At 38.4% G+C, this 20,924-nt stretch overlaps 1 protein-coding gene across 1 annotated transcript in view; it reads right to left on the bottom strand.

Annotated features, from left to right (window-relative positions):
* The window catches only part of LOC114647794 (spectrin beta chain, non-erythrocytic 4-like), a 432,215-nt gene that overhangs the window by 265,344 nt on the left and 145,947 nt on the right, over window positions 1-20,924 (bottom strand). Inside the window, exon 17 of the mRNA XM_028796437.2 lies at window positions 16,503-17,259. Within this exon, the coding sequence (XP_028652270.1) occupies window positions 16,503-17,259 (757 nt within the window). The remainder of the gene's footprint in view (window positions 1-16,502; window positions 17,260-20,924) is intronic.

Here is a 20,924-nt window from a genome sequence, read left to right as displayed (position 1 = left end):
GGAGAACCTGCTGAAAACATATCAGCGTATGGGAGCCAGAATGTCACTGAAGATGTAATTTTTTTACATTCTCATATCGACTTTTTTTCCACCAAATCTGGGCGATATCAGCAATGAGCATGGGGAAAGATTTCATCAAGATATAAAGGTGATGGGAAACTGATATCAGGCAAAATTTACTCTGAGCATGATAGGTGACTACTGTTGGTTCTTGCAAAGAGAGATGGATGTGCAGTACAAGTGCAAAAGTAAGTGTCTCTAATATTTTTGAGCTCTCTGACCTCTCTTTTACAGTATATAGAGGTAAATTGACATAAACATGTTTTGTGTCTCTGGTATCGTCTTCTCGTTTGTTTTCAGAATAAACACATTCAAACAATTTTGGTGGGATATAGTTCAGACTCCAGATATTGTGTTGATACATTGATATTCAAAAGTGTCAAACCATCAATGATGTGTATCTCAAAAACATGACGTGCTAGCTTCATTCCTATTTCATATGTAAAAAAAAACTAATAAAGAGCTGGTCTGAAGTTCCTAGTGGCAAACAAAAAATATTTTTTGCAGACCAGTGTAATTCATGCAGTTATTTCTAGTGGGATTGACTACTGCAGTGCGGTGTTCACTGGCTGCTCAAATCATTCTTTATACAGCTTTCAGTTAATTCAAAAATCTTCTGCAAGATTTATTACAAGAACAAAAAAAAAGCAAACACCTGACTCCAGTTCTCAAGTCCTTACACTGGTTTCGGTTATGTTCAGGACAGATTTTGAAATCATCCTTTTATCTTAGAAAGCCCTAAATGGCCAAGGTCCTGGAGACTCATGAATAATGCCATGTGTAGAATTCACACTAAAACATGGCGTACAAACAAAAGTGGAAATGTGCATACTTACAAAAAAATTTAGATGCATAAAACTGTGCATAAGTCAACTTCTGTGCACTTCAACTCCATAAATCCCAGTCCGCGGGAAAAGTAATGCTCATGCACGCTCCTGCTGTCCCACCCATAATTTTGCATATTTTAATATGCAAATCAATATAAATATCATCTTCAGCATTTGGTTAAAAGACAACGGCAAAAGCACCTGAAAAAGTAAGGAGCTAAGGAAAAGGAAAAACATTCTATTTGTTGGCTTAAGCAGTTGTATAAACAACAAAAGGAAGTTGGTCAAGTGATACAGAGTGGCAGAAAAACTGGAAAGTTCAAATTCAGAAAGTCGCACAGTGCCCAAAACAGAAAAAAGTGGTCAGATATCAAAGTCGCCATGAAAAGGCGAATCATAGCCCACTGTCTGAGTGTCATACGGAAGCATATTAGGGTACAGAGAAAAGAAAAAAAATGTTGAAATGTCAACTTTAATCTCGTAGTTTATTTTGTCATTAAAGTAGAACGTCAGAAATGTAATCTTAAAATCAATCTTTAATTTACAAGAGTTTCTCAGATCTGTAATTAAAATAGCACATTAAATGCTTTATATTCTATGTGTTCTTCCATGTGCTCTATGTGTGTGAATCACTACGGGTTTCTTAAACGGGCTTTCTCTTACGCCGACAAGGCACAGAATTCATTACATTCATGACATTACAGTTCTCTGAACAATTTAAATACTAAGATGTATACCTGATGTAATTTTCATGATGAAATTATTTAAAGCATGTATTAAACACGGGGGCAAGGGTGCGCAGTGGTAGTGATGAGCTGACGCCCCATCTCCTGTCTCTGAATTGCCTCTCTCAAGATTTCTTCAATTTTTTTGGGGGATTTTTTTCTTGTCTTCTTAGGGAGTCAAGGCTAGGGGGCTGTCAAAAAACAGGGCCAGATAAAGCCCAGTGAGATATTTCTTGTGTGATTTTGGGATATTCTACAAATAAATTGCTGTTGTTTTAAAAACTTCCCTCTGGTAAAAACCAATTAAAACTAAAACTTATAGACTCTTAAACAATTTCTTTCCCAGAACTATAGCCCTAGCAAACAAGTAGTTATCTTGTTCTCCTCGCCCATTTGTGTGTCCTTTCATATATGAGGATGTTAGTGTGTGTATATGCAAATTTTGGTATTTGGTATGCACATATATGTATTTGTGTGTGCATACTGTACACACTGACTTACAAACCAGAGCGCACATTAAGATCTCAAGATGCCGGTCTGCTTATGATTCCAAGGATTAATAAAATAACAGTGGGGGGGTCGAGCTTTTAGTTACAGGGCCCCTAAACTGTGGAATGGTCTGCCTGCTACTATAAGAGATGCCCCTTCGGTCTCAGCTTTTAAATCCCGGCTGAAGACTCACTACTTCAGTTTAGCATATCCTGACTAGAGCTGCTGATTAACTGTACAGACTGCATCTCTGTTGTTAGTCATTAGCACTTAAACATAAGTAACATGACAGTTATAATTGTATACTAACCCTCACTTATTCTGTTTTTCTTCTCGGTACTCAAATGTGGCACTTGGTGCTACGGCCCACCTGCCAAGTTGTTTTGCCTGCCTAAGGAAAAGTCATCCCAGATGGAGGATCGCAGGAATCGTGGGAGAGAGGGGTCCTTTCATCGGATTGGCTGGCCCAGCACTGTTTCAGCTGTGGAATGGCCAAATGGGGGAGGCAGCTTGAAGGATGAGGTCTCCAGGACTCTATACAAATACAAATCTTCTAAAATGTATATTTTTTTTTTATTTCTTACTATATTGAGAAATTGTTCTGTGTACTGTACTGTATTGTATTGTATTGACCCCCTTCTTTTGACACCCACTGCACGCCCAATCTACCTGGAAAGGGGTCACTCTTTGAACTGCCTTTCCCAAGGTTTCTTCCATTTTTCCCTACTAGGTTTTTTTGGGAGTTTTTCCTTGTCTTCTTAGAGAGTCTGTCAAGAGGCAGGGCCTGTTAAAGCCCATTGCGGCACTTCCTGTGTGATTTTGGGCTATACAAAAATAAACTGTATTGTATTGTATTGTACTACATGCGTATACATGCTTTCAATTTAATTTCCAAATAACTTGCACTAACATAATGCATGCAGTTTAACTTGTTATTGATGTTATTTATATGTGATTTTCTTCTGTAACAAGCAGCCCCAAAGCTATCAAGCTAAATTTCGGTACATTAATTACTGACAAAAAAAGTGATTCTAATTTGACTAATAGGCAACATAAAGTTCGCAGATGACACAATGGTGGTCGATTTCGTCTTGGGCAAGGAGGGTGAGCTGGTATACAGGTGGAGAGGCTGTCAGAGTGGTGCAGAGTCAATAACCTGCTCCTAACACCACAAAAACGAAGGAGCTTGTTATTGACTTTAGAACAAACAAAACTGACATCCAGCCACTCATCATTGGCGGGGCCTGTGTGGAGAGGGTCCTGGTATTCAGGTTTCTGGGCATTGAGCTGGAGGATGATCTGACCTGGAGCACCAACACCAAGGAGCTGCTGAAGAAGGCGCAGCAGAGACTGTATTTTATGAGAATCCTCAGAAAGAACCATCTCCCCAAAAATCTGCTCCTTGCCTTTTATCACTATTCCATCGAGAGTGTGCTAATGTACAGACTGTGTGTGTGGTACGGCAGCTGCACTTCTTCAGAAAAGAAAGCGCTCCACAGGGTCATCAGGACAGCGGAGAGAACAACTGGTTGTACCCTCCCCACTCTGGAACAAATCTACACCTCCCAATGCCGCAAAAAAGCAATAGACATTTCACAGGATTCAACACATCCCGGTCATTGCCTCTTCCAGCTATTGCCATTGGGCAAGAGATACAGAGCAATGAAAACCAGGAGAAACTGCCTTAAAAACAGCTTTTATCCAAAAGCAATCATGGCTCTGAACTCAGAATAAAACTGCTCCATATCATTCTCCCAATGTGCAATATAGACCTTAAGTCAACCAGTGCAATTTGTACATTTAACCAGTGCAATTTGTACATTTAACCAGTGCAATTTGTATATTTAACAAGTGCAATTTGTATATTTTGTAAAGCACTTTTATTACTATTTGGTTTGTTATTATTTTCTCTCTTCTTGTCTTTTTAACTCTTATGCCTCACACTGAGTCGACTGCACCTTCAATTTCATTGTTCCTTTGTAAAAGTGACAATGACAATAAAGATCTATCTATCTATCTATCTATCTATCTATCTATCTATCTATCTATCTATCTATCTATCTATCTATCTATCTATCTATCTATCTATCTATCTATCATTTATACTGTATAGATAGATAGATAGATAGATAGATAGATAGATAGATAGATAGATAGATAGATAGATAGATAGATAGATAGATAGATAGATAGATAGATAGATAGATACTTTATTAATCCCAATGGGAAATTCACATTCTTCAGCAGCAGCATACTGATACAATAAATAATATTAAATTAAAGAATGATAATAATACAGGTGAAAAAAACAGACAATAACTATGTATAATGTTAAATATTAACGTTTACCCCCCCTGGTGGAATTAAAGAGCCGCATAGTTTGGGGGAGGAATGATCTCCTCAATCTGTCTGTGGAGCAGGACAGTGACAGCAGTCTGTTGCTGAAGCTGCTCTTCTGTCTGGAGATGATACTGTTTAGTGGATGCAGTGGATTCTCCATAATTGATAGGAGCCTGCTGAGCACCCTTCGCTCTGCCACAGATGTTAAACTGTCCAGCTCCATGCCAACAATAGAGCTTGCCTTCCTCACCAGTTTGTCCAGGCGTGAGGCGTCTTTCCTCTTAATGCTGCCTCCCCAGCACACCACTGCGTAGAAGAGGGCACTCGCCACAACTGTTTGATAGAACATCTGCAGCATCTTATTGCAGATGTTGAAGGAAGCCAGCCTTCTACGGAAGTATAACCGGCTTTGTCCTTTCTTGCACAGCGCATCAGTATTGGCAGTCCAGTCTAATTTATCATCCAGCTGCACTCCCAGATATTTATAGGTCTGCACCATCTGCACACAGTCACCTTTGATGATCACTGGGTCTATGAGGGGTCTGGGCCTCCTAAAATCCACCACCAGCTCCTTGGTTTTGCTAGTGTTCAGGTGTAGGTGGTTTGAGTCGCACCATTTAACAAAGTCATTGATTAGGTCCCTATACTCCTCCTCCTGCCCATTCCTGATACAGCCCACGATAGCAGTGTCATCAGCGAACTTTTGCACATGGCAGGACTCTGAGTTGTATTGGAAGTCCGATGTATATAGGCTGAACAGGGCCGGAGAAAGTACAGTCCCTTGTGGCGCTCCTGTGTTGCTGACCACAATGTCAGATGTGCAGTTCCCAAGACGCACATACTGAGGTCTGTCTTTAAGATAGTCCACGATCCATGCCACTAGGTATGAATCTAATCCCATCTCTGTCAGCTTGTCCCTAAGGAGCAGAGGTTGGATTGTGTTGAAGGCGCTAGAGAAGTCTAGAAACATAATTCTTACAGCACCACTGCCTCTGTCCAAGTGAGAGAGGGATCGGTGTAGCATATAGATGATGGCATCTTCCGCTCCCACCTTCTCCTGATATGCAAACTGCAGAGGGTCAAGGGCGTGTTGAACCTGTGACCTACACACACAGGCAAGGACACACACATTGTACTTTTATTTGTTATTTGCATTCACTGTCTTGAAATGTTCTGCCATTCCTTGTGTTTTGTGGGTGGAACCCCAGGAAACAAAGACACCCTGATGTCACAGCCGCTGGGTCCTCCTTCTGCCATTTTTTGAGGTTAGTTAATTGGTTTCAGCAAAGATTTACTAATAGCTTTACCATTCTGTAATATTTTCTAATGATATATTCTGTTTCTTGATTTTTCACTTCTGTTATTGGATTTTGGTTGTAGATTTTGTACTGAGGCTTGTTAACCTTGGGTTGCCTTTTTTGGGAAACTCTTTATTGCTCTTTTTCCTGTATTTTCCATTTTTAGAGTTTCCTACGGTTTTTGTAAATAAATTAATAAATTATAAAGATATTTTGTTTGGAGTTGTCACAAAAAGCCGGAGGTTTATGCTTAGCCTCTCCCTTGTAAGGAATTTCTAAACATTTAATGTATTTTTTAAACATTTTTTAAGGCCAACTTCTCATTTTTGGGCAAAGCCAGCAGGCAGTATCATGGGGCTGGCAGCCTGTGGTAAGGCCATTTCTGTGCAGGTCTAGGGAGGTCTGGGTTTACCTCTGGATCTTTTTAGACACCTCACACCCCTTTTACCACATCTGCAATGCATTTTTATCAAATGTGCTTTTTAATTTTTTTTATTGTTAATATTTTAGCTTTTTTGTTCATGATCTGTCTGCAGAGCATAAAAGAAGCATATGAAAACTCAACTGAAGCCATCAAACAAATGTGACACTGTAAAACACAGCCCTTTATGAGAAGAGGATTATCTGGCAAAGTCACACAATACAAAAGAAAGCAAAATGGAGTACAGCTAAGGCTTGCTCCCTGTAATATATGCAAACAAAACAGATAAAATCACTGGTGATTGCTCAAATATGTTAAATGTCATCATTAATTAAACCTTTTCTTTTTATAGCTTTTTTTTTTAATGCAGCTGGTAGATGATGCAATATCCATGCAGTAGCTGACTTGATCATTTTTACTGCGGGATGCCAGTTAAGTGCTGCGGGAAGTGGTAGGCAGTCAATGAATAACATATGGGGATAAACTAAACTCAGTTTCTCTTTTTTCCACATATAATAATGTGGTAAACTAAATATTTATTTTTATTACACCTTATTATTTTCATTATTGTATTTTAGTTAAGTCAATAGTTCTTTTTATTTATTACCTAACGTATTTTATTCATGTACCTGCTGTACTACATGCCCAGCTTTGGAAGATACCATGTGAAACAATAAACCACTTAAAATAAAGACTGAACCCACACTACTTATTCAGTTAAGTACAGTTTACATAAAGTATACTGTAACAATAATAGCCACAGTTTAATACACCTGTTTTTTGTAGCACACAGTTGCAAGGCACAGGACCCTACCCAAGTACCCTGTGGAAGATAGATGGCGCTATAACATGCTAACCCGACACAGACAGATGCTAGAGGCACAAGTCCAAAAAGCACACATTAATTTATTTATACACAGTGTTCCCAACAGCCAAATCACACACTTTCCTTTCTTTACTTTACTTTCTTATTCTCCTTCTTTATCTCTCAGTCCTTTTCTTTTCTCCTCCACTCCTCCTCAGGAAGTTTCGTTCTCCTCTTAGCGACTCTGGCTCCCTGGGTAGTCTCTGCTGGACCCTTATATAAGTCACCCGGAAGTGTTCCAGGTGCTCGCTGCCCTACTTCCAGCTGCACTTCCGGGTGTGGTGTAAGAACCACCCACATGGGCTCAGAAACAGCTGCAGCACCCCCGGATCCCAACAGGGCTGTAGATAACTCCATCTCCCATGAAGCCCTGCGGGAGTCTGAGGCACCACTGCAACCCATGGGGGCTGCCATCTAGCATCCTGGGGGAGGTACTGTGTTCCCCACACTTGCTCCTCCGGTGCTCTCAGTGAAGAGGCGTCATGCTGGCCAGGCAAGGACACCGGCCATCTGTGACAACCCGTAATAAAATAAACTAAAGTAACGGACTACGGCAGCACACTTCATGTCAAGAGTTTAAAGACAGAAGGGAGCAATGGAGCTCAAGTGCTAAATAGTGCTGCACAGAATAAAACTGGCCTGCAGGTAAAAATAATTGCAGACTCCTGTCTTAATGTGTTAAACATTTAACTGGCTACAAGAAATGCTTTCATCTCTAGTAAATAAAACAAACATCACATCCCTGCTTCAAACCCAACAGTTTCCATGCTTATACTGATTAATGTTTCCATAATTTAGAAATAAGATATTTACTCGAAATTCTTTGCATTGACTTACATGTTAGTCCTTCAAGCATTTGGTTAAATTGGTTGTGTTAGCCCTTATTAGTTGGTATAATGCAGCAGCAAATCCTACATATAGGCTTGTGGGTATATTTGAATTTTCTGCCCCTATTTGGCACAAAGCTAAGGCATTTTCAGACTTCACCCTGGCTGTCCTCTTTGTCAATTAAGTGTATTAGTGAAGGCTCAGACCCTGCTAAAATTGCCATTTTAATTAATTCCGGTAGAAAGGGGGCTGCTACTCTATGCCCATTGGTAGCCTAGGAGGCTCAATTGTCAATTCCAAGTGCATTCATAATGTAGTCCATAGAATCAATACTATGAAAAATGAGCATTGAAGCAATGTTTAAAATGATACTTTAGCAATATTTGATACTTTTGACAACACTAGAACCAATAAGGATACGAGTGGATCCCTTGGATCAACTTGGGGGTGTTTCCCTATCAAGTTGAAGCCTGTGGTATTGTTTCATGAAGTACACAGAATGGATGTTTTTCCACGTATACACGACCATGATGTTGAAGTGTTGGAAGATAGAGGGTTGATTGAGAGGAAAGCTGACATTTACTTCCTGTACCAAAAATCCCAAACTGCTTGCACTGTACCGTTTTAAATTTTGTGTTTTACGGTATTTTTCCAGTTCTGATGTACCACACAATCAAAATTCCCATGTGCAGTAACTTCTGCATCTTTAAAATGAATTACGAAGCTCACATGAACAAAGGGATGACAAATGAAATCTACATTGTGAAGGGACCTGGTCCAAAAATCAAATAAGAATACCTGATGCTATAAGACATTAATGTTTAATACCATGCTGCTGTACTCCCCTAAAATATAACTCAACATATATTACATGTTGTGCATACAAATATATACTACATAAATTTATGTAGTATATCTACACATAGACATTAATCATTTTGATTTTATTTTTTCAGTCTGTCAGGCAACACTGTCTCAAACTAGAGGTTTCTAAGCACATTAAGTCCCAACAATGACACCAAATGCCCACTAGATGGGAGAAATCTGTCAAACTTAAGCAAATCACAAAAACGGTCAAAAGATATGTGGCACAAAATAAGCTCTGAGGGGCACAAAGGCAAAGACAATGTCTACAATGTCTACAAAATAGGAAATCCAAAAACAGACAAAGTCCCAATTTTAAATCCCTAGCACTGAGCTCAAAAATCCATATGTTCACAAAAATCACAGAATATTCACCAGAGAAACTCATCAACAACAGCACATTTAATGAACCGCAAGGGACTGTGGATTTTCCTTAGCCTTTATAAGGTTAGGGACAGACTCTTGGTGGTGATGGGCAGATGGTTCCACCTCTTGTGGGAATCACCCACAAACTAGATAGATAGATAGATAGATAGATAGATAGATAGATAGATAGATAGATAGATAGATAGATAGATAGATAGATAGATAGATAGATAGATAGATAGATAGATAGATAGATAGATAGATAGATAGATAGATAGATAGATAGATAGATAGATAGATACTTTATTAATCCCAATGGGAAATTCACATTCTTCAGCTAAAAGTACATAGCACATAAAAAATTATACATCAACATATGGAATCTAAATAATCATTGATATTCACATAAAAATGAACAAAATAGGCATCAATGAAAAATGTGAAAGCCAGCTAGAAGGGGAACTCTGGCCGATACTTAACAAATGTAAGTTAATGTTAACATAATGTTATCTAAAAGTAAAAAAACAAATAAAATAAATAAAAACTAAACTTCAAGACATACAATTGATGAAATCAAAAGGTAATCTCACTTATAGTATGCTTCACAAATGCCAGAACTTGAGGGAATTGTGTTTTCTTTCTGTGCCATTTGTCTGAAATGGCAATGAGACTGACTTTGGAGTAAAGAAGAAATTGGAGGTCTTTTATTCTTTTCAGTGTCACTGCAATTTCAGCCAACAGTAAGGGAAACAAAAACATCCCCACAAGTGGCAACATTTTCTTAAGCATCCTGTTGTATTCATATTGTGTTTTGGCCATTCTAGACTTAACATTTCACCTCTGAAGGCAACCATACTAAAAGTAATAACTTCATCTCTTGAGCTGTTGTTCCCAGAGCACCTCTGGCTTAACAGGAAGCAGGAGAAGTGATTGTTCTGTTATAGTATTTAAAACATATCTTCCATATACTTTCTGTACATAAACTTTACATCTCAAATACCACAAACAATCTTTAAACATAAATTCCTAATGTATAGTCAGTCAAACTAATAAGTCTAATGAAGGTGTAATACATAACCTTTGTCTTTCCTGCAAATTGTAGTAGAGAGGCGTCTTTCAAACTTCCTTGTGTTTTGCCAATACAACATAGTAAGTGAAAGTTAAAATACACGGGACTCATGGTGATCAAATTGCCTTTTGCCATGAAATGAGAAAATGGAAGATGAAGTGTATGTTAATGGGAGAGGGTCAGTGCAAAAATGCTTTCCCTTGAAAGTGAGTGATTAAAATGCACATTATCTAATTGGTTTGAAATGTAACTTGATTGTGCTTTTGTGATGGAAGTAATTTGAGAAAAGCAATATATGAAATTATAATTAATGGTTGGCATACAGTAATCCCTCGCTATATTGCGCTTCGTCTTTCGCGGCTTCACTCTATCGCGGATTTTATATGTAAGCATATCTAAATATATAACCCGGATTTTTCGCTGCTTCGCGGGTTTCTGCGGACAATGGGTCTTTTTACTTCTGGTAATTGCTTCCTCAGTTAGTTTGCCCTGTTGATTTCATACAAGAGATGCTATTGGCGGATGGCTGAGAAGCTACCCAATCAGAGCACGCAGTTAAGTTCCTGTGTGCTGCTGACTGGCTCAGAGACGGAGTGCTGCATTAACCAGGAAGTCTAATCTCACTCATTCAGCATTAACGTGCCCCTGCTACTGCTTCAGGAGCTGTGTCCAAGAGCCAACAGAAGATGCAAATGATTGCAGAAAAGGTAAAAGTTTTCGATATGTTGAAGGAAGGAAACAGCTACACCGCTGCAGGACACCATTACAGCATCAATGAGTCCATGATTCTTTTTATTTAAAAAGGAGGAAAAGCATATAAGATCTACGGCCGTAGTGTCCTTTAACCAGGGCGCAAAACAAGTTGCAAGTGGACGTTGTAAGGCAGAAGTCTGGATGGAATCTGCTTTAGGGATTTGGATTACAGAGTGCTGGAAGAAGAACAACGGCGGTGCTAAACAGTCGCCTGAAGAGGCTCCTTTAGAAGAGCTGTAACGCTATCCTTTGCTGTGCAGTAAAATTAAACTCATCGTTATCGGACAAGTCGTCGTGTCATTGTTGGTAAGTAACCATAATTAATTATCTACGTAATGTACTTATTACATGTACATAGTTTAGTGTCACTGTACACACATTTTACTGTATACAATTTTTCTTGCATTGTACGTATTTATTGCTGGCGGCCTGTCTGTCGTAATGGCTGTAACATATGTGATATCGGAGACGCTCGATATCTTTAAAATAATATTTAGGTTTTACTGTACAGTTTACATACATAATTTCAACGAATCTTACCTAATATCTAAGAGAATACAAAGGGTTTATGCTGTATAATTGTGCATGAAATGTTTATAATAGTGTGGGAGAGTTTATAAGGGCTTAAAATATATAAAAATAACCATATAAACATATGGTTTCTACTTCGCGGATTTTCTTATTTCGTGGGTGGCTCTGAAACGCAACCCCCGCGATGGAGGAGGGATTACTGTATTATAATAAAAATATCTCTATCACCCAATCATTACTTCTACTGCACACATCCTCTCTACATACCACCCTGTGACACTCTGAGTGCTAACTCACTCTTCAATGCAGTTGATTATAACGGCAAGGCAGAAAAGCAAATTATCTATTCAAGAACGTGGAATTTTAGATAACGATAGAAAAAGAGCAGAAAGAGCTGATAATGAACGTCGAAAAATGAACAAAAAAGAGCTGCATATAATAAAAATCAAGAGCAAACAAAAAAAAGCAATGTTTATTGAATGTAAGTTAGAGGATAAAGTAATTAATAATATTGTTTTTGATGAGGTGTTAGAATAATTAAATTTTTAATTTACTTTTTATTACAATTTATTACCTTTTACTTTTTTACTTCTTTTACTTTTTACGTTTTATTATGTATTGGCATTTTTTATTAGGATTTATTATGTTTTACTTTTAAACTTCTTTTACTTTTACTTTTTACTATGTTTTATTATGTATTTGCATTTAAAATAGACAATACTCAGGTAACTGATTTTCTATCTATAATAACTAAGCACCGAACCGCCTTTCTCCCGCACCCCGCACACTCTTCTATGTATTATCTCTTTACATACAATTGCTTTGTCTAACAGAGGAGTGCCCCGACTGCCCTTCAAGCGGCTCAGCCATGAGATAGCGGGCGCCCAGCGACTGTTCCCATGGGCTGGTGAGCGAGTGTACTTAGAAAAAACTTTTAGAAACTCTACTTGTAAAAAATTCTTGTACTTCGCAGATACAAGGTAGAGCAGGGTGGTATACCAGTACTGAAAAAAACAATTTATAAAACAGTACAGTACCAATATTTTGGGAATTTTATCATCAGAAGTATATAACAGTTTTGAAAGACCTCGTGCTCAGCTCTGAATTCTTACTCTCTCCGATGTGCTGTAGAACAGACCCTCCCTGGCCCCTTCTGATGCTCTATGGCAGTGATCCTTAAATTATGATTTGCAAACATCTGTGATGGGATGACTGTACAGTAAAATTACAAAAGTTCATCGAAGGGTGAAGTCTGTGCCAAGTGATATGCCTGCTGCTATTTGTCACACTTTTTATTGCGGCAAGTATGTGAAATCATGTCATTGACGCATCACGGAGAGCTTTCATTTCTGTGTCACAAATATATATCTTTCACAACTTCCATCTCACAACCTGTTAAACAGCCAGTCGGAGAAGACTGAAAGCAAATATGCGTATAAGAAAGGGCCAGAGAAGAGGAACTGTCAGATGAGCTGGTGAGGTGATGAGACTGTGGCACTAGATTGAAATGTCAAAATGAAAATAACAGGTGCAGGACAAGGATGTGACAATGGTTTTATTCTTATTTATCAGCCTCATAATGGCTTCTTTCATTGGCGCAGCTCTTGTCCTCATGTTGGCAACTACAGACACCTAAGGGTATAAAAAAGTTGGGGTATCTTATGAACCAATGAAATCCACCTGTGGAATCACAAACACCATGACACCATTTGTCCTAAACATTATGGTGCCCAGAAATGGAGGGAAATGTCATTTTTACATGCTGTGACCAAAATGTATGCAAATCCCCTAACTGAAAGTCTGCATTGTCATATCTGAATTATTTGATTTGTAATTTTAAACCACGGAGCAGAGGTGTAAATCGAGGAAAAATGTGACTTTGTCTGAAATATGATGGAGGGCACTGTATATATTGCTGTACCAATATCGTACTCAAAATACGGTTTCAGTGGCAATGAATAAACTCATCCGTGGCTGACTGCATGTTCGCTGTTACGGTAGACGCTGAATCCAAATCTGAAGCAGAGGTGCAAATAACATTTTGTATTAAATTTAATGTGTCTTGGCAAGAAGGAATTCCTTCTCATCACACTGTATGAAAGTGGTCTGATACATGTCCATTAACTGGTACTGTGAAAGATGTGTTTGTCAGAATACTGAGAACTGTAAAAACACCATAAAATATAAAAAGGTTGAGATCAGCAGTAAAATATTCAGCAAGATGTCAGTTGGTAGACTTAAACATTTCCAACTGGACTGGAAAACTGCTAACCAATCATCTGTGTAAAATATAAATAGTGCTTAATTTTTTTGGAATAACCTACCTTTTTTTTGTTTGTTTTTAATTTGATTTATTGAATTGTTAAATTGCATATTAAACTATTTGTGAACTCATTTAGAAAAACGTTTTAATGTTTTAACGTTTTAATGTTGCATAGCTTTTTACTGTTATTTAATACAAGGTTAATAAACTGCATCGATTAATTACATTTTGAAATACCTCATTCCTTACTCAGCCCCATGTGTAAAGTGACTAAGTTAAGTACCTTTCATATTATCTTTTCAAAAATCCTCACATCCTCAAGCTGCAACCCAAGAATTTCTTTCAACTTTACTAAATCTTACAGTATGATGTACTTCAGGAATCGATCATTCCCTGCTTTGAATGTAATTGTTTAGGTTCAAGCCACCAGGTGCTACCGGTGTGGAGTGTCCATGTTCTCCCTGTGTGTACGTGTGATTACTCCAGGTATTCCGGTGTCCTCCCATAGTTCAAAGATGTGCAGATTAGCTGGACTGGCAACAGTAAACTGGCCCTTGTGTGTGTTTATGTGTATCTGTGTTTATTCACCCTGTGATGGACTGGCATCCTCTTCAGGGGTTGTTCCTGCATTGTGCTGGGATAGGGACAAGCTTAACCCACAACCCTGCTCAGGATAAGCAGGCTTGGATGGACGGAGTAATACATTGGTTTCCTAATTTTCTCCTTTAGTACTATTCATGCGAGAAATACTCTTGAAATGAAACAAAAATATTCCCTATTTACTTTGTCGTATACAATGTATAGGGAAAGTATTGTAATCGTCCAAAAATTCAATTCCGAGATTTTGATGAATCTTGACGTTTTCCCTGAGTCTGAAAATGCACTTTTTGGAATTATGTCTGTGTGCGTGTGTGTGTGTGTGTTTGTGTGTGTGTGTGTGTAAACATGATAACTTCAGTGCGCTTTCACTTCGGTCAACCAAATTTTGCATACAAGTATTAGGTACGAAACATAGCTTTCTATCAACTTTTGGGCTGTTTCCGTTCACCGGAAGTGGTACTTCACCTTTTATTCATGTATCTGCATAGTCCGATTTATTCAACTTTACTTTTATAATAATTGTCCAATATATTATTAATTTGATTTGATTTGTTATTGATGGTTCTTTAATGTACATAACATAAAAATATAATCATTGTCTTGCGGTTTACTCCTCAAATATCCATCCCCATATGTGAGTATACGAGAAAGTCTAGGGGAGACCATTCCCGATTTTTTATTATATGGCCATTGTTAGTTATCACTTTATGACTTCATTGTCATTATAATAATAATTCTCTTCTTGGGTACCAGTACAGTACTGATTTTTATATTTGGGTTTAAAATCCTCTGCATTAGACAATTCAAAGGGGAACCACTGCTTGTAGCAGGACAGTCAGGCATACTGTAGACTCAGTGTGGGACAATCCCCCTAAACCACCATCTCCCTTTCGACGCACTTTACACTTTGTGGTGGAGAAACCACCGTACCCTGCCCCTTCTTAAGTGACATCAAACATCTCTGCAGAGAACTGAAAACAGCTGTCTGCTGACAATCTCCATCCAAACTTGAGAGGATCTGCAGAGAAGAATGGCAGAAAATCTCCCAATTCAGGTGTGTGGAGCTTGTCACGTCAGGCCCAGGAAGACTCCAAGGTGGAATCGCTGCCAATGGGGCTTTAACAAAGTACTGAATAAAGCATCTGAAAACTTGTGTCAAAGTTATAGTTGTTTTTTTTTATTTTAATAAATGTGCAAAAAAATCTAAAATTTGTTTTTACTTAGTCAGTCTAGGATATTGAGTGTTGCTTGATGAGGCAAAAAGTAATGATTTTTGCAGAAGGCTGCAACATAGCAAAATGAGAAAAACGTAAAAGGGTCTGAATAACTTGAGAAGGCACTATAGATGCGATCTTAAGAAAAACTTGCTGTGCTATGTACAAGTTTGTTCTACTCAAAGAATACCAGGTCAGAAGCAGTGAAAACTATGAACTGGGAGCCAACCTCTATGTGTAAGTTGTAGACATGAAAGGCCACACAACAAGATGCCCTGGCCCAGGAGCTACAGTGAAAAGCTGAGTTTGCAGAAGTTTCGAGTACATACAGTAAGTTGTGGCTAAATAAGACCTGACCATAACACCTTCTCTCCCGCTTGTTTTGGCTAACAGGCGTTAAGTGTAAATATAAAGGCCATAATAGTGTGGATTTGGGACACTCTGTTCAAGTCCATGTAATAAAGAGTCTGAAACTGAGAATTGTGTCACCCCATGGCAAAACAGAGTACTAGTCTACAGGGCACATTTATCTCTACACCCATCATTGCTCATCCCATATTCTTTAAAATACAAAATGTTGAATTCAAAAACTGAGTATTGAGCTATTTTAAAATAAAAAAACACATTCACTGATTTTACAGGCCTGAAAAAGTAAATATAGTAATTGATAAGTTTGCTAAGATAAAGATGTCTGTGAGGAAGGAAAGCATAAGCATGGTTTTGAAAAAGAAATCCATTCAATAGACTGTATGTCTGCTATTAAGGTTGGCACCTAATTAGCAAAAGCAGAGATATAACTAAAATTAAAATTATTTTACTGATGTTAATGAAAAACTTGCTTTTTACTCAAAACAATCCAGTTAATTTGTGGAAGAGCACCATTGCTGACAAGTCTATAATCTGCATTCAACTACAGTAAATTATTCTACTTTTTATTAAATTATTTACATATAAAACACAGAATGCCCATATACTGAATATATCTGTACCTGGTTATTAAGAAAAGATTCTGCTTGTTTCACATCGCGAAGGAAAAGATGAAAGATGTGTGACTGCACAAGAACCTCTCGACGACTTTCCCAAGCATCCAAAAGTTTGTTCCAGCCAACATCTAACTTTTGTAGCCATTGCTGAAGGGAGATGTACGGTAACTCTGTTTCCTCCAAAGTCAACAGCTTATTGACATCCTGGATGCGATTATAGTCCTCCTCATACCGACCAATTTCTTCCTTCAGAGTGGCATGTTGATTGATAAGCAACTCAGCTTCCTCCAGGTTACTTGGTAGGACTTCTGAAGCCACAGCAGTCTGGGTTTGGACCAGCCAGGTCAAGAAGTTGTCCAGGTCTTGAATGAATTGTTGAAGCCTTCGAGCCACTGTAAGTGAATCCTCGCAGCCTTGCAACATCCTCTTAAGCTCTTCCCATTCAACTCCAATGTCCTCAAACTGCACGAGGATTTCAAGAGCTTGACTTGGATGGGCAGTAACCAATTCTTCTGCATCCTGCTGGAGTAAGATCAGCTTGGGTTCTAAAACAGTCAAAGCACCTTCCATCGTAGACAGCTTTCGCTGAAGTGCTAGAACACCTCCCAGGTCACTGCCAGAGTACTGTATGGTTTCAATAGCTTTGCGTTTCTCTTGGATCTGAGACTTAATCTCAGTACACTCCAGCAAGTAATTCTGGATACGCAAGACGGAGTTAAGATGGTCTTTCTTTTGTTCTACCAGTTCCACAATACGATTCCACCTGCAGAATAAAATAATTTTGTAATGCAAGGAAGCTTATGTGATGATCACAACATATTGTAAATGTTAAAAGTAGACTATGTTTAAAAAGTTGTCTGTACGTAGAACAAATGCAAACCTTTAATATAATTTCATCGTGCCTCCATCTTTCCCTCTTTAAGGACATGCACATTTTGTATTAGCAATTTCAGTAGTGTAGGGCAATTCACTAACTATTTGTTCTTATACTATATTCAGTGCGTTAAACAAAGCGATTTGCAAGCACAAACAAATAGATTCAGCAGAGATCAACAGGAGAGTTGCATTACACAAGTGATATCATCTCTGTCTTTTATTTTACAGCTAGATGTTTAAAGAGCATGTGCAAGTACCACCGGTCTGATTCATGATTCTTGATCACTTCATTTATGATTTTTTCAATTTATAATCAAATCATTACCAGTGAACGAGAAGTCTGTCACTTGTGATTGGCTCATTCATCATACAAGTACAACACATTAATAGCACATTTCTATTAGAATATATACACTTTGTTTTGTGCAATTCAAAACTAAATTGAACCAAAAGGCACATATCTTTTGCAATTTGGGGATAAACAGTACTACATATAAACTCCCATGTGAACATGGAGCAATAATACAAGGCTGTGCTGTGAGACAATAGCTCAAACACCTTAAATAGCTTTGTTATATTAATAAATAATTACATTTTTGAAGTTGAAGAATAAGGGAAGATGGATACAGTTCTGAAGGTGGATACAATTTAAATAATTCAATCCATGCTTCAAACACACCAAACAAATTATTGGCGAAAGCAGAGAAAAATAAAATCTTATACTGCACTGACTCACATATTATGCCTAAAGCAATACTAAAGACAAATGTGTCAGAAATGCACTGAATCAGAGAAATACCAGGACACAAGTGATTCACACGCTACTTATAAATCTCATTTCTACCCGTTCATTTCCTGAATCTTCAAAATGTCTTTTGTATTTTGAAAGAGTACTACTTTACTACAATAAATGAAGCTGTTTGATAGCATTCAATTGGTGACCTCGCAATATAGCCAGTTCCACGATCTAATTCAATAAGCTCCATAAAGTATACTTAAAACATACAATGGATGAAGGATTAAAAGCAGTTGTTTGTTAATTGTTTATGTGAATGAAAATAATACCATGCTTTTAGCTTGTATGACTAGCATTATAAACAATTCACAATCATTTTCTGAGCCTGCATTTTCTTTTACTGGGTGTCTTTGAGCTGGAGCCAATTTTGAAATTAATTATAAGGCAGAGACAAACCCTGGATGGCACAATGTTCATTAAAACACACTCTGGTTTTCATTTATATCAGGTTACATATCTGGGAGAAATGTAGTGTTCTTGGAGAAAGCCAGGGAATTATGTGAACACAGCACAAATGAAGATAGTTGTGACTGGTCGGGGGGTAGTCTAACGGAGCCAGACGTGATTCTCAAACAAGTTGCTAAAAAGTTTGTAGAGAATAGTGCAAAGGCTACACCTACAGGGCTTCCTCCCAAAACATCCACCCTTGATTCCTTCAGTCTGTACACTTTAAAGCGTTGGGGTTTCAGGGAAAAAAAACTGAGTCAAAGACCTGAGGCTGTGAGAAAATAAAAAGCTAAACTAGCTAACATCCGTTCAGGATCTCAGTAGAACAAGATAACTGAAGCTTTATGATTAATTTGTACATTGTAATAAACATAATGACAGAAAAGACAGACAAACACACCCACTCACGTAAACTAATGCTGCTACTTTGCTCCAAGCATCTGAGAAGAGCTTTAATATCTTTAATTTGCTTTGTCTATTGCATCGCTATATGACATAACAACAGCACAGCGTAGATAAGCATTGTGGTCTATGAAAATATAACGTGTTAAAATGCTGTAGCTCTATTCTGGCATGGCATGTTTGTATGGAGTTAGATTACTGCCAAAAGTCTGCGTGCAAGCATCACACCTTTTGCAAGCAAAAGTTATGTTTTGAGCACATTTTGTAAACGCAAGTTACATTTTTAACATATTTTGTACACACAAGTTATGTTTTCAGTACATTTGGTTAGTGCAGGTTACATATTGACCATGAGTGTTTTGCGGTTACATGATTTTTGCCGCCATTGCTGCCTAGTGACATCACTATACTGTAGTATGCTGGGCTGGTAACATCACTTCAAGAGAAGTCCAACAAACCAAAAAGCTGATTAAGAAGGCAAGCTTAGATATGGGATGCACTCTTGACCCGTTGGAGGTAGAAGCGGAGAGAATGAAACAAAACAGCAATGCTGCACATTCTCTCTCTGACAGAGTAGCATTGAGGACATTATGGGAAAAAAATGATTTAACAGAAGTGTGTCAGTAAAACCTACTGAGGCTCCTTCATACCTACGACAATACATCATTATAATGTCTCACTCTGAATGCTCTCCTATCACTAACCTAGTCAGAAGTTTTTTCTTCTTTTTTGTATTTCTTGTATGTGTACGAGGGGGGTCTTTGTCGTCATTTGTGATACCACTTAAATATTTCTCAACTTACTTCAAGAGTTTGAACGAATAAAGTACAATCTATCTATCTATCTATCTATCTATCTATCTATCTATCTATCTATCTATCTATCTGTCTGTCTGTCTGTCTGTCTGTCTGTCTGTCTGTCTGTCTGTCTGTCTGTCTGTCTGTCTGTTGTGACAAATGCGCTATATCAACGTCCGACCCAACACAGAGAGACACAGGAGGCACATTTATAAAACAAATAAACAAATAAATGTTTTATTTCTTTTTCTTTGCCTGAGGACACCGCCTTCCCAGTTCCCACAGGCACAACACAGTCCCACAAACACGGCACAAAAACACAATTCTTCATCCTTCTTTGTCTCCTCCACTCTTCTCTGGCAAGTTTTGTCTCCTCCTCTTGACTCTGGCTCCTGGAGTGGTGGCCCTGAATACTTTTTACTCCAGGTGTCTGACGACCCACCACTGGCTGCACCTCCTGGTGTGGCAGAAGAACTGCTCACATGGGCTCAGGAACCACTGCAGCACCCCCTAGTGGTGGCCACGGACCCCAACAGGCTTGAGTTCCAAAATCCCATGCCCGTGGTCCCAATGCAGCCCTGGGGGGCTGCCATCTAGCGTTCCGGGGAGGTACTGTCATGACCAGGCTTGCTCCTCCGGGCCATAGAATGAAGAGGCGTCCCGGCCGGACAAGAACCCCGGCCCATCTGTGACACTATCTATCATATAGTGCCTTTCCTATCTATCTATCTATCTATCTATCTATCTATCTATCTATCTATCTATCTATCTATCTATCTATCTATCTATCTATCTATCTATCTATCTATCTATCTATCTATCTATCTATCTATCTATCTATCACAAAACCACATCTATATTTTCTTCACCAATGATAAAAGTCACACAGGTCTTGATGCAGCCAATCAAACTATAACCATCATGACTAGAAGCTGGTGTCAGGTTCTTATAGTGTGTGATACTAAGCTGTTTCTAGGAGTTCAAGTTTTATAGGACTGGGGAAAACCTCAGCTAGGGCCAGAGAAGGAAAAAGGAAAACTGATACTGTCAGTGGGAGTGTGGTGCCCCGTGCAATGGCACAGTTGCAGTTTCAGACTCTGAGTCTGAACT

The sequence above is a fragment of the Erpetoichthys calabaricus genome, chromosome 1 (assembly GCF_900747795.2).
Source record: "Erpetoichthys calabaricus chromosome 1, fErpCal1.3, whole genome shotgun sequence".
Taxonomy (NCBI): Eukaryota; Metazoa; Chordata; class Cladistia; order Polypteriformes; family Polypteridae; genus Erpetoichthys; species Erpetoichthys calabaricus.
Note: the sequence above shows the minus strand (reverse complement) of the source record. Positions and strands in the feature narration are given on the sequence as shown.